This window comes from Muntiacus reevesi, chromosome 3 (genome assembly GCF_963930625.1).
Source record: "Muntiacus reevesi chromosome 3, mMunRee1.1, whole genome shotgun sequence".
NCBI classification, from domain to species: Eukaryota; Metazoa; Chordata; class Mammalia; order Artiodactyla; family Cervidae; genus Muntiacus; species Muntiacus reevesi.
In genome coordinates this window covers 66,022,996-66,037,715 of record NC_089251.1, presented here as the reverse complement: position 1 = coordinate 66,037,715, position 14,720 = coordinate 66,022,996, and the positions used below count along the sequence as shown (strand labels likewise).

Here is a 14,720-nt window from a genome sequence, read left to right as displayed (position 1 = left end):
GTTTATTTTTTATTTTATTTCTATTACTCTAGGAGGCGGGTCATAGACGATCTTGTTTTATGTGATTGAGTGTTCTGCCTATCTTTTCCTTCAAGAGTTTCATAGTTTCTGGTCTTACATTTAGGTCTTTAATCCACTGAATAGACAGTCCAACTTTTTTCTTAAATGCTGCAGCACTGCACTTTAACAGATTAGACCCCATCTGAATAAAAAGTAAAACTGAAATGGGAAACACTTGGGCTTGAGTCAGCTACAGTAGCCCTCAGGAACAGGTGCAGAAGAAATTCTTCAGGTGGTATAGAAATCAGTTCAGTTCAGTTGCTCAGTCGTGTCCGATTCTCTGCAACCCCATAAACCGCAGCATGCCAGGCCTCCCTGTCCATCAGCAACTCCCAGAATCCTCCCAAACCCATGTCCATTGGGTTGGTGATGCCATCCAACCATCTCATCTTCTGTCGTCCCCTTCTCCTCCTGCCCTCAATCTTTCCCAGCATCTGGGTCTCTTCCAATGAGTCAACTCTTCCCATGAGGTGGCCAAAGTATTGGAGTTTCAGCTTCAACATCAGTCCTTCCAGTGAGCACCCAGGACTGATCTCCTTTAGGGTGGACTGGTTGGATCTCCTTGTGGGCCAAGGAACTCTCCAGGGTCTTCTCCAACACCACAGTTCAAAAGCATCTATTCTTCGGCGCTCAGCTTTTTTTATAGTCCAACTGTCACATCCATCCATGACCACTGGAAAAACCATAGCCTTGACTAGATGGACCTTTGTTGACAAACTAATGTCTCTGCTTTTTAATATGCTATCTAGGTTGGTCATAACTTTCCTTCCAAAGAGCAAGCATCTTTTAATTTCACGGCTACAGTCACCATCTGCAGTGATTTTGGAGCCCAGAAAAATAAAGCCAGTCACTGTTTCCACATCTATTTGCCATGAAGTGATGGGACTGGATGCCATGATATTAGTTTTCTGAATGTTGAGCTTTAAGCCAACTTTTTTACTTTCCTCTTTCACTTTCATCAAGAGGCTTTTTAGTTCATCTTCACTTTCTGCCATAAGGGTGGTGTGATCTGCATATCTGAGGTTATTGATATTTCTCTCGGTATAGATATGGTTTGGTCTTTATTCCAACTTCACTGTTTTTCTTTTTAGCTATACACGCACGCGGCCCAGTAGCTCAGTCACTAGGGAACCCAGGGCGCGAGCCAGAGGTTGCACTTGGTGTGCCTGCCTCTGCTCTGCAGAACCGCAAGCACCTGGGACGTGGTTAGCTGCCTCTATACCGCCCACTCTGGGCGCATGGAATCCTGGAATTCGTGGTTTGGCACCGCGAGCTCCCTGCCTGAGGCCCCGTGGAGCGGACTACATTTCCCAGAATGCATCGGGAAGGGGGGAGGATGTGGGCGGTAGAGGGAGGGGGCGGACTCAGCGCTCCGGGGCGTCGCCGTTTCCAAGCGCCGAGATTTCGCCTAGTAACCCGCCAGCCTAGGTTCCCGAATGCGGCGGTGTAGCCCCGCCCCCGGAGCCTAGACTGGAGGAAGAACCTGTCTCCCGTGGCGTCCCAGTGACGAAGCCCGTCCTCGGTGCGGGAGGCGGAGAAAGGGGCGGGGGACCGGGGGGTGGGGGGCGGGCAAGCAGAGGATTTCGCTTGCCCTGTGAGATCCGGGACGTGCAGGCGGCGCCGTTTCAGGGCAGAGGTTAGAGGCGGGAGAGCTGGGATGCTCCGCAGGCGAGCCCGGATCGGGTGTGGGAGGAGTGCAGGACGCCGCCGCCGCGGCACTGTGTGCAGGCCGGGTTGTCCCCGGGGGCTGGCATCCCTCGGGTGGGCATCGACCAATGCCTGGGACGTGTGTGCGCGTGGGGGTGGTGGTGGTGGCGGCTCGCTGTCCCCAGTGGTTCCGCGGGCGCTCCTCCCCACGCCAGGCTTAGAGACGAGACCCTTGAACCCACGGGACCCCATAGCTAGCGCAAACGTTTCTGGGGAGAGGTGCAGGATTTTGGTCACTTGTTAATTATTTAATTTCTTCTGGACTGAGAGCGTTTGTAGGTTGTGTTTTCCTGCCTCCAGCTACCGTAGTCTCTCAGTTTCCTCCGATTCAGAAAAAAGATCTTTATGAAGCTTGTCATTGGAGTTCCTGATTAGTGAGAGCTGTTAAGTTCGTTTTGGTTTTTTCGGCCAAGAGAGGGTTCACGGAGGATATGAATTCTGAATATATACACAACTAATTGGAGCGTCTGAAAAATGACCATTGCATGTTTGCCCTGGCTGAATGGGGAAACAGCAAATGTTCTTTCAAATCGTATCAGCAACCACCACCCGGCAGCATTTAGGGCATATTTCGTATCATTAAAAGGATGGATCGGGGTTGGGGGGGGGGGGTAGATGGATCTGGAGAGACAAAAGAGGAATAGTTGACAATTTTTTTTAAAAACTTGGTTTAGTTTGGGGATCATTTGCTTGGACTGGGTGACTTATGCAAAATATCTGTTTCTTTCTTCCTGGCTCTCGCCTCCTGGATGTAGACTGTCAGTTTCGGATCCGAGGATGGCGATGGCAAAGCTTTCCGGAGTTCCCTGTCAAATTAAAGCTGTCATAGAATAAATCCCGCTGCCTGCTGCGACGCTCCCGCCCCGCGCTCTGCAAACTTCAGTAAGCGAACTGGGTAATCAGTGTTTGGATATGCAGATCCTTGATTTAAAAGACGGGGTGACCCTCCCAAGAACCTCTCCAGGGGGCCGAAGCCCGCAGGTGCAGTGAGGCGCGCGGGCGCGCGCGCGCGGGTGAAGACGCCTAGCCCGGGGGAGAGGAAGCCGGGGCGCCCGGCGGGGTCTGGCGGCCGTGCACCGGCGGCTCGTCTCCGGCGGCGGCGGTGGATGATGGTGGCGGCCGGCGCGCTGGACTGTGTGAGTGCGTCGCCGCGGAAATCAGCGCCCGGCGCTGCACACTGAGCCCTTTGCAGGTCCTCCGCAGCCAGAGACTTGGCGAGGACAGACCCGGCGCGCAGGGGCCGCGGACCGGTGCGCTGGGGGCCCGGGGGGCTAGTGGGGTCGGCTTATCATGGCGGATCGGACAGCTCCCAGCTGCCAGCTCCGGCTGGAGTGGGTGTACGGGTACCGGGGTCACCAGTGCCGCAACAACCTGTACTACACCGCCGGCAAGGAGGTGGTCTACTTTGTGGCTGGGGTCGGGGTGGTTTACAACACCCGCGAGCACAGCCAAAAATTCTTCCTGGGACACAACGACGACATTATCAGGTAAGGAGGTGGCCTGGGGCGGTGGGGAGGGGTTGGGTGTGGAGGTTAGAAGGGTGAGAAGAAGGATGACTAACTGGGATTTCGTGGGGTCAGATCTGGGCGCCCCATGGAATAAAGGAGTCTCCCTGGCACCTCAGGGAATTACAGAAGGGCTGCTGATTATAAGGCTAGGGCAGAAGCAGGGTCACGGTGCAGGTGGGGAGGGAGAAATCTCTTTTCTCTGTTGTTCAGCAAGGCTTTTTAAATCACTAAGGAGTTAAGTGTCCTGGTGCTTTTTTGGTGTTCATTCCTGCTACAAGTGGAAGGATCCTAGGGACCTATTAAACACTTCTCTTTCCCTCCCTTACTAGGAAAATTTAGGACCAATAACCTGAACTGTGGGTATCATCTTTGGGAGGCTCTTTAGAAGGTTCCTCAGCAAGTAAGAGGATTGAGGAAAAAAAACAAAACAAAACAAAAAAAAAACCAAAAGGAAATTTTGCTAAAGGTAATTTGGGGTCTTCTTTCCAGATGCTTGGAAACTAGGAAATTTCTGCAGTGGGTGGGGAGTTTGTTCTCTAATATTTCACTTGGTAGTGACTTAGTGCCGAGAATCATATTCATACACTAACCATCATTCTCACACCATCACTGAGGGTATAAAAGATTGGCAGTTTCTGGACAACAAAACCCTACCCACCAGCCTACAGAATGACCAACATCTAGTAGTGAGTGGCAGGGACTGGTGAAGAAGACAAAACTGGATGAATAGCCATTTTAGAAGGTCCTCCTTATTAAATTGTAAAGGGATATGTTTTGATTTTTGGCTCTGTCCTCTCATCTTTGGACTAGATGCATCTTTGTCCAGCCCTTGTCAGCTTCTCCTGTGACCATGCAAGGTGTGGTCCAGACGCTGTTCACAAGGAATTCCTTTTCAGCCCTTGGCAGTTGGGGAAGGTTTCCACGATATGGGAGCCTCAGCCCACAGGGAAAATGACTTGCTGAGGATGGACTACAGCTGACAGAGACCGTATTTATACCTTCCAGACTTGTGTGTTCACTGATGTAGAACAACCTCCTTCACATTTCAGAATATTGTTGCTTGTACTGTATGTCTCATTTCATAATGAAATAAATGGTTCAGTGGCATAATGTTAGTGGCCTTAATTTCTCCATGGGAAGGATGCTTTTTAGAAGATTTGCTTCCCCCCACCCCACTTTGTACTGTTGTGATTTTTCTGGATCCCTTTTCCTCCTCAAGCCCTAAAGTTGAAAGAATATGTTACAGAAAGTAAAAAACTATATTAATATATTAAAATATAGTGAAATATATATATATATTAAAAATGTTGACTTTTAAAAGATGAAGATTTTAAGTACTAGGAGCTCTGCTGTTCTTGAGATTTGGGGGAACTGACTTTTAAAACTTTCTTTATGTCACATTTGACAGAAGAGCTTTCTTGTCTCCCTGCTGTGATAATGGTTGTGATTGGGGAGTTCTTACCTAGTTCTGTCCTGGAGATTCTGCTGCTGTAATTCCAAGCTGATTATTAAAGTCACAGGTGCAAATGATTAACAGTGACTCATGAAAAGGTTAGACGTTTAAAAATTAAAACCCATTATGTTTTTGCCCTTTTTTAACACAGTGCTTTCCATTACACCATCAAAATAAGATGTAGTCCTTTGGGGAAGGGAGAGAGTGGCAATTAAACAGGAAATTCCCTGCGGTTAAATAATAGTAAGGTGGCAGTTCACTGAACTACTTTGAGAATTTGAACTCTTCATCTTAATTTTTTTCCTCTAACAGGAAAAAAACAATAGATGTACTGTTGAAACTGAAGGTGGGAGAAGGGTGGAGTTGCAGTAAACCACTGTTACGACAGATTGTTGGACTAGTGGGGTTGTCGTGATATCTGACTTAGTTGAAACACTCAGATTTGAAGAAAAGGTGAATGAATTTATTTGTCTAACTGTATTTGCAGGGAGCTTCAATTGTTGAAAACACAAAACCCCCAATGATTTAGTTTCTGTTTATTAAGGCAGTTATATCTTTATGCTGAATAGTGACATAGTAGCAAGGCTGCCTGCGGAAAAAGGACTTAATTTTCCATGTTATTTGGTTGGATCTGAGTGTGTGTAGGATAGCAGAGTTCTTTAATATTCATCTATGTGTTTGCACATAGGAATAAAATTAAGCCAAATAGGTTAAAAAACACAAATAGGAGCTGTAAAATTAGATAATATGGAATATTTATTTTGTTATTTTGCTTTATCTTATATATGTAAATATCTTTATCCAGTGAAGGTAGTATTTAAACCATATTTGTTTTCATCCTTAGTATATAGAACTCTTAAGTGCCGTTTCCTTCATAACTTTATTCTCAGAAACATATTAGATGTTTGAAATTAATACTGTAAAATGTTAGGAATATTAGTGTATTAATTATACATATGGAGAAGAAATATGTATTCTTTTATCTTTATGAATTTCAACTCATTTTTGCAGAGCTGGTTATACTACTGATTTTCTGTTTAAAATATTAATGTTTGTCATTGAATGAGGAGGACTAAAGCTAAGATTTTAGTGCAAAAATGTTTGGGGAGTGTTGGAATCATGACATGAATATTAAAACTTCTAACCCTTGATTCCATCAAATGAGATGGAATCTCTAAGTAATCATCCACATAGATTTTGCATTTGTTTGAATGATATATTCATAATGCATACATTTTCTACTGCGTTATTTATTGTGCTACTTTCCCTAGAATCCTAACTAGAAAGCAGCCAAACAAATATTGATACCATACTCCATTTTAGAAAACCATATCATCTCTGAGATCACGATGAACTTTAATAATACTGTAGGATTTGGCAGAGCTCATTAGAGCTCAGCATATGTGTCCTCCTGATTTGAAAGACTATGTGTTTAAGTCAGATTTTTAAAAATGTTGATATGTGAAGCATAATGTGATTTATTGGATGTAGAGGCTTAATTTTATTCTCTTGAATGATTACCCTTCAATACAGATAACAGATTAGCGGATGATGCCATATTTTACCTCTGATAGCATTGTGATGGGACAGGAAGATGCTTAAAGCAACAGAAGCACTCAAATCGGGGCTTGAAGGCAAGGATAGTAATCAAGGCAGGAATAATTACTAACTTGGTTTCTGCTGCAGGTAGCAGGCCATGACACAGAACTGGAGCAAATGAAAGAAAAGGTCATGCACACATTTGCTGTCTGTCTCCTCCTGATCATTTTCATGGTGACTCCAGTGGAGACATTTCTCCCTTATTCTGGGACCCTATTTTGTGTCTGACTGGTCCCCTGTCTTCATTTTCATTTCTCTTCTTCCCTAGCTCTCTGTTGCAAGGGAGGTTTTTCTGCAGTACCACGTTAGGGGAAAGGGCACTGACTTTGATTTCACACCCACTTGGGTTTGAATCCACTCTCCATTTACTAGAGGCATCTAGGTGAGTGACTTGACCTCTCAGGGCCTCATTTTTTTGTAAGAAGGAAATTAACAACAACTAAATTACAGAATTTCAATTTCAAATAGGTAACTATTTGAAATAATATATGCAAATAGTTTAGTGTGGGGCCTTGCCCTTAGTTGGTGATTAGTAAATGCTCTTAGTAACAATAGCAGTAGTGCAGTTTTTAATTAAAAACACACACATACACCAGAAACAAAGCAGTGATTCTTCATTGCCCACAGTCTAAAGTCCAAACTCCTGAGTTTTCCTTTCTCTTTGGTACTAACCTACCTTTATACCTTTATTTTCCATGACTCTGTACTTTCCTGCTTCATGCTGAAATGATTTCTCTCTCCCTTCATCCATCTCTTCCCAAACCTTTTCCCCAGTGACATAGTGGTTGGGGGCATGTGCTTTGGTCAGACAAATCTGATTTTGAACCTAGGTCTGCCACCAGCTGGGTGACTTGGGAAAATTTCTAAATCTCTGTGAGTCTCAACTGTCATCAATAAAATAGCTTCTCATCAGTGCAGTGGAGATTTAAAGTTATCTAACTTGTAGCTTATGGAGATAATATACAAGGTTCCCCACAGTGTTTGGCAAATAGGAAGTGGCCCCCACAGGGAGCCTATTTATATCTCTGTCTTAAGTGCCCCATCCATTTCAGTCTCGCTTCTCCCATGAGCCATTTTACCACCCTTAGATGAAGAAGTGCCTTGCACGCCTAAAGGTTTGTATCTTTCGTGACCAAAGCTGTTCACTTGATATGTGTCATTTAGTGCCATTCCTTCACTCCAAATATTTTCATTTGTAAATGTATATAAGATTCTTGAGGCTGAGAACGAATTTAATAAGTAGAACCAACATTTCCTGAGTGAAGACTCAGTATTATAATGTTGGTACTGTGGTTCAGTTCAGTTCAGTTCAGTTCAGTCGCTCAGTCGTGTCCGACACTTGCGATCCCGTGAACCGCAGCACGCCAGGCCTCTCTGTCCATCACCAACTCCTGGAGTCCACCCAAACCCATGTCCATCGAGTCGATGATGCCATCCAGCCGTCTCATCCTCTGTCGTCCCCTTCTCCTCCTGTTTTCAATCTTTTCCAGCATCAGGGTCTTTTCCAATGAGTCAACTCTTTGCATCAGGTGGCCAAAGTATTGGAGTTTCAGCTTCAACATCAGTCCTTCCAATGAACACACAGGACTGATCTCCTTTAGGATGGACTGGTTGGATCTCCTTGCAGCCCAAGGGACTCTCAAGAGTCTTCACCAACACCACAGTTCAAAAGCATCAATTCTTCGGCACTCAGCTTTCTTTATAATCCAACTCTCACATCCATTCATGACCACTGGATAAACCATAGCCTTGACTAGATGGACCTTTGTTGGCAAAGTAATGTCTCTGTTTTTTAATATGCTGTCTAGGTTGGTCATAACGTTCCTTCCAAGGAGTAAGTGTCTTTTAATTTCATTGCTGCAATCACCATCTGCCGTGACTTTGGAGCCCATAAAAATAGTCAGCCACTGTTTCCACTGTTTCTCCATCTATCTGCCATGAAGTGATGGGACCGGATGCCATGATCTTAGTTTTCTGAATGTTGAGCTTTAAGCCAACTTTTTCACTCTCCTCTTTCATTTTCATCAAGAGGCTCTTTAGTTCATCTTCACTTTCTGCCATAAGGGCGGTGTCATCTGCATTTCTGAGGTTATTGATATTTCTCCTAGCAATCTTGATTCCAGCTTCTGCTTCCTCCAGCCCAGCATTTCTCATGATGTACTCTGCATATAAGTTAAATAAGCAGGGTGACAATATACAGCCTTGATGTATTCCTTTTGCTATTTGGAACCAGTCTGTTATCCATGTCCAGTTCTAACTGTTGCTTCCTGATCTGCATACAGGTTTCTCAAGAGGTAGGTCAGGTGGTCTGGTATTCCCATCTCTTGAAGAATTTTCCAGAGTTCATTGTGATCCACACAACCAAAGGCTTTGGTATAGTCAATAAAGCAGAAATAGATGTTTTTCTGGAACTCTCTTGCTTTTTCGATGATCCAGCAGATATTGGCAATTTGATGTCTGGTTCCTCTGCCTTTTCCAAATCCAGGTTGAACATCTGGAAGTTCACGGTTCACGTATTGCTGAAGCCTGGCTTGGATAATTTTTAGCATTACTTTACTAGCGTGTGAGATGAGTGCAATTGTGTGGTAGTCTGAGCATCCTTTGGCATTGCCTTTCTTTGGGATTGGAATGAAAACTGACCTTTTCCAGTCCTGTGGCCACTGCTGAGTTTTCCAAATTTGCTGGCATATTGAGTGCAGCACTTTCACAGCGTCATCTTTCTGGATTTGAAATAGCTCAACTGGAAATCCATCACCTCCACTAGCTTTGTTTGTAGTGATGCTTTCTAAGGCCCACTTGACTTCACATTCCAGGATGTCTGGCTCTAGGTGAGTGATCACACCATTGTGATTATCTGGGTCGTGAAGATCTTTTTTGTACAGTTCTTTTGTGTATTCTTGCCACCTCTTCTTAATATCTTCTGCTTCTGTTAGGTCCCTACCATTTCTGTCCCTTATTGAGCCCATCTTTGCATGAAATGTTCCCTTTGTATCTTTGATTTTCTTGAAGAGGTCTCTAGTCTTTCCCATTCTATTGTTTTCCTCTATTTCTTTGCATTGATTGCTGAGGAAGGCTTTCTTATCCTTCCTTGCTATTCTTTGGAACTCTGCATTCAAATAAGTATATCTTTCCTTTTCTCCTTTGCTTTTCTCTTCTCTTCTTTTCACAGCTATTTGTAAGGCCTCCTCAGACAGCCATTTTGCTTTTTTTGTATTTCTTTTTCTTGGGGATGATCTTGATTCATGTCTCCTGTAAAATGTCATGAACCTCCTTCCATAGTTCTTCAGGCACTCTGTCCATCAGATCTAATCCCTTAAATCTATTTCTCACTTCCACTGTATAATCATAAGGGATTTGATTTAGGTCATACCTGAATGGTCTAGTGGTTTCCCCACTTTCTTCAGTTTAAGTCTGAATTTGGTAATAAGGAGTTCATGCTCTGAGCCACAGTCTTGTTCCCGGTCTTGTTTTTGCTGACTGTATAGAGCTTCTCCATCTGTGGCTGCAAAGAATATAATCAATCTGATTTTGGTGTCGACCATCTGGTGATGTCCATGTGTAGAGTCTTCTCTTGTGTTGGAAGAGGGTGTTTGCTATGACCAGTGCGTTTTCTTGGCAGAACTCTATTAGCCTTTGCCCTGCTTCATTCTGTACTCTAAGGCCAAATTTGCCTGTTACTCCAGGTGTTTCTTGACTTTCTAGTTTTGCATTCCAGTCCCCTATAGTGAAAAGGACATCTTTTTTGGGTGTTAGTTCTAGAAGGTTTTGTAGGTCTTCATAGAACTGTTGGTACTGTGGTTAGCCTCAGTTTATTGATGAGAAAACCAAGGCACAGAGAGGTTAAAGATGTTGCCCATGGTCATTATTTAGCAGTTTGTAGAGTGGAAATTGGAACCCAAGTCAGTCTGATTCCAAAGCCCAGAGCTATCACGTCGCTACTTTACACACTCTTTTATTTTTCTTAGTCACTGTGGTCTCTACCATTGTGCCTTGTTTCTAACCAGAACTCGGTCAGTTCATGACTCCTTGTAACTCTGTTTTCCAGTTTTGTGCTTTATATAAGGCTATTTGAAGTAGATCACTAGAACTCTATCTACAAATGGAACCATGTTCAACTTCATCTTAGAACATCACCAGATTTGAAGCAATGACCCGAAACAGTGAACTACTGGAGGTGTTAAAAAAGATTTTTTAAAAAACATTTTCAATTGTGACATGGCTAAAATTATCTGGTACTGCAAGTACACACAGTTGCACTTGTTGAATTTGAAGAGAGAGCCCCATGGTTGGGCTTGGAGTGTTGGGTAAACAGATTCACAGGAAGGCCTGGAGGTCTGGTTTCATATTCTTCAGTCGCTTGACCAGTTTGAATAAGGGAAACTTAGGGGTAACTATAAAGAATCAAACCTGTATTGAGTTGAGTGCCTGCTCTGTACCAGACACTGCATACACACACACACACACACACACACACACACACACACACACACACACACACACACACACACACACACACACACACAGAAATCCCTTCATCCACAAGTCTGAGGGAGAACCTTTATTTTACAGGTACAGCTCAGAGAGGGAAAGAGATTTAAGCAAAGTCACTCATCCTCTATTCATTGGATCTCACTTGCTTGTTCATTGGCATGATCATGTAATGAAAGGACTCATTTGGTAAAGAATCTACCTGCATTGCAGGAGACCCAGGTTTGATTCGTGGGTTGAGAAGATCCCCTGGAGAAGGAAATGGCAACCCTCTCCAGTATTCTTGCCTGGAGAATCCCATGGATAGAGGAGCCTGGCAGGCTATAGTCCATGGGGTCACAAGAGTTGGACACGACTTAGTGACTAAACCACCTGTGGTCTGTTCATAAATGATTTTACTGTTATTCTTGTTAATAAGCTAATAGTCTGGTGATTTTTATTAAGATTTATATATTCTCTAAATTGGGTAGATTTTACTTTTTCATTTACTTCTTAGTCAAAAACTAGTATCTAGAATAAACCAGGTGCAGCATTGAGTATGACTAAGTTCTTGCCCCCATTCTGATGGGGAAGGCCAACAAATGAATGAACCAGACAACAAGGTGAATACAGATTGTGCTAAGTACTGAGGAGGGAATGACCATAGAGGGGAACCAGGTCAAGTGGGGTGTGGGAGCTACTTTAGATAAGGTGTCCAGAGCAATGCTCTAGGGAGATGGTGTTTAAGCTGAAATCTGAAGGATGAGAAGGGGCAGGTAAGTGAAGATGTGATGGAGAAGAAAGGTTATGTGCAAAAGTACCAAGATGGGAAAGAACCTGGTATGGCCAGAATTCTCGTCTAGATATCCAGAGAAAGACCAAGGTCATAGTAACTCTCATCCAGGTCATTAATGCCTCATGGGTTTTGCCACCATATGTCCTAGATTTTCCAGGACACTCACAAATAATCTGTTCAGTTATTGTTATGAGTATACTTGCTCATATCATATCATAGATCCCTTTTAATTCAGAATATATGACCATGGTTTTGTTTTTAAAATATGGCTACTATATAATGGGTCACAGCTTGAAAATAATGACCCTAGAGTATGCTCTCTTATAAAGAATTATATAGACCCTACCACCAGTGGTCAAGAAGAATGTAGATTATACTGTGATAAGTGAAAACCTATTCCATGGCAGCATCTTTAGGCAGGGCTGTCCTAGAGGCTCTTCTACCTGCAGGGAGGTGGTTCTGGACATCTTTGTGATGTAGGTGATGTATTTGCCACCAAACAAGAAAAAGGAAGCTGCTGGGAGGGCTTACCTTGCTGGCTCTGCTTCTGGGACTGACTCCTTCACCAGGAGGCAGACCCATACAGAAACCATCCTTTAGCCAGCAGACTACACATCTTTAGCCGTCAGCCTCCTCTTGTAAGTTTAATTCGATTTGTCATATGTGGATTGGTCTTAAATGTAATTAAAGTGCTTGACAGCAAACAGTTCTTTGCAAATATCATTGTGCATACGAGTCACCCAGGCACATGTAGCTGAGTAAGCCCTGTGTGAGGCCTGACATCCTGCATTTCCAACCAGCTTCCATCAGCTGATGTTGATGCTGCTAGTCCGCTATGCAGCAAGATGTTTGGGACCTCATTCATATGTTTCAGAGCTCAGAAGATCAGTGGGTTTTTTTTTCTTCCGAACCTAAAAGATATTGCTAGCTTGTGAAATAGATTTTTAAATATATATATATGACTCATTTATTAAATTCTTAAATTAACAGAATCAATTTTTTCATTAAGTTGCCACCTAACCTAGTGTTCTTTCTTCTCAGAAAGAACCAAGCAAGCAAGAAGTGGTTGAAACAAGTTAAGGAGATGGCTAGTATGTCCCTGTGGGCAGTGGAAGAGTGTGTCCACAGCCTTTGTGTAGACATATGTTTTCTAGTTTCTTGAGTATATTTCACCTAGGAGTGGAGTTGCTGTATCATATGGTAACTCTATGTTTAACTTCCTAAAGTACTGCCAAATTGTTTTCTAGACAATCCCATCAGCAGCATATGAGATTTTCAGTGACGCCATATCCTTGCCAGCACTTGTTACTGCTTTTTTGATTATAGCCATCTTGTGGGTGAGAAGTGGTATCTTGTTGTGCTTTTAATTTGCATTCCCTAAGAACTGATTATACTGATTACCTTTTCATAAATTTTTGACCATTTGTATACGTTCTTTGCAGACAATGTCTATTCAGATCCTTTGCCCATTTTAATTGGCTTATTGTAAGAAGTCTTTATATATTCTGAATATAAGTCCCTCATCTAATATATTATTTTCAAGTATTTTCTCCCATTCAGTAAGTTGTATTTTCACTTTTTTGATGGTGTCCTTTGAAACACAAAAGTTTAAGATTTTGATGATGTCCAGTTTATCTTTGATGATGTCTAATTTATCCAACTTATCTTTTTCTTTTGTCACTTATAATTTTAGTGTTATATCTAAGAAACCATCACCTAATCCAAGGTCAGGAAGATTTATTTCTCTGTTTTTTTCTTAAGAGTTTTATAGTTATAGCTTTGACATTTAGGCAGATAATCCATTTTGAGTTAAATTTTATACATGGTGTGAGATGGAGGGTCCAACTTCTTTCTTTTGCATGCAGATATCCTGTGGCCCCAACACCATTTGTTAAGAAGACTTTTATTTTTCCGTTGAATTGTCTTGGATGTCTATAGCCTTTGACCTTCCCTACCAGGCAGCCCATTCCTCTCATATGGAAGATACTGAACATATGGGGACCCAGAAACAAGCAGTCATTAAAAAGATTAACCTAGAAATGATGGAAATTTGAGGCTTTGGTTACCATTCTGCATTTGTATAGATGCTATTATATCCTATGAGAGATATGTAGCTTTTTATATATTTAAACAGTATAACTGTTTATACATTGAGGAGTCAGTGTAGTTTTTAGCAACTGCTGGTTTAAGGACCAGAAGCAATCCATAAGTTGACTGTGTTTACTTCCAGAGATCCTGAGTTTTGAAAATGAAGTTATAGTCTTCAGTCTTGCTGTTGGAGACAGACCTACTGAGACCTACCTACTGAGGCAGCTGAGTGGGTGGAGTTTGTCTGGAAAGCAAAGGGAGTGGTCACACCTCTTGACCTTGACCGCTTTACCAGTTCACCCCTTTCTTCTCCCAATGGGAGGGAGACACCTGAACGGCCTCAGCCTAGGAATTGAAGGATTCTAGGATTGCCCACTAATTCTCTGTTGTTCCCCTTCCCATCAGTGTGGAGGGGAGTGGCAGTCCAGCTCTGCCTCCCTGAGAGGAAAGACGCTTTCTTTGAACTGGTAGTGCATATATAGGCTGGTCAGAGAATTGTTCTGAGGTTATTGAGAATTCTTGTTTAGTTTACACATTGTTTAATAATGTCACTAAAACATTTTTCTGTGTTCATTATGTATTGATTTTATGGGTAAGAGTAAAACAAGATCCACCAGTGATGAGATGCCTTCTAAGTAAGAGATCATCAGTTGCAAGAGATGGAAATTTTCTCAAAAGAAGAGTTAAGGAGGGGATCATAAGGTGAGAAGAGAATCTTTTGATACTCAATTATAGAGTATATTTCTGGTCTCTCATACACTGCACAGTTATCAGGCAGCTAGTCTTTTCCTGTTTCTTTCTCTTGCAAGCGTGCATCATAGAAAATCACATCTCTACTTCTCTCTGGATAAAATATGCTTTGATTTTCTTTGACTGCAGACTGGCTCCTTAACTCAGTGATCCGTTTTACACATAGCCATCCTCCCAAAAAGCCATCTTAACCTCCTCACTGTACTAGATTATTCAACTTGACCCTATAAAACCAACTGATTAGGTCTTGTGAGCCTAAATTCCAGATTTCCAGGAAAGAGAATCTGATGGG

The 14,720-nt window shown here is 42.8% G+C and overlaps 1 protein-coding gene across 5 annotated transcripts in view; it reads left to right on the top strand.

Annotated features, from left to right (window-relative positions):
• The first annotated feature begins 1,640 nt into the window (after window positions 1-1,640).
• EML6 (EMAP like 6) overlaps window positions 1,641-14,720 on the top strand; it is a 274,778-nt gene continuing 261,698 nt past the window's right edge. For all 5 annotated transcript variants that reach the window (XR_010662346.1, XR_010662347.1, XR_010662348.1 and 2 more), the window contains exons 1-2: window positions 1,641-1,696; window positions 2,523-3,254. Coding sequence is in view for 2 of the 5 variants with exons in the window: in XM_065929282.1 (XP_065785354.1) it covers window positions 3,058-3,254 (197 nt within the window). In the remaining 3 variants the exon portion in view is untranslated. The remainder of the gene's footprint in view (window positions 1,697-2,522; window positions 3,255-14,720) is intronic.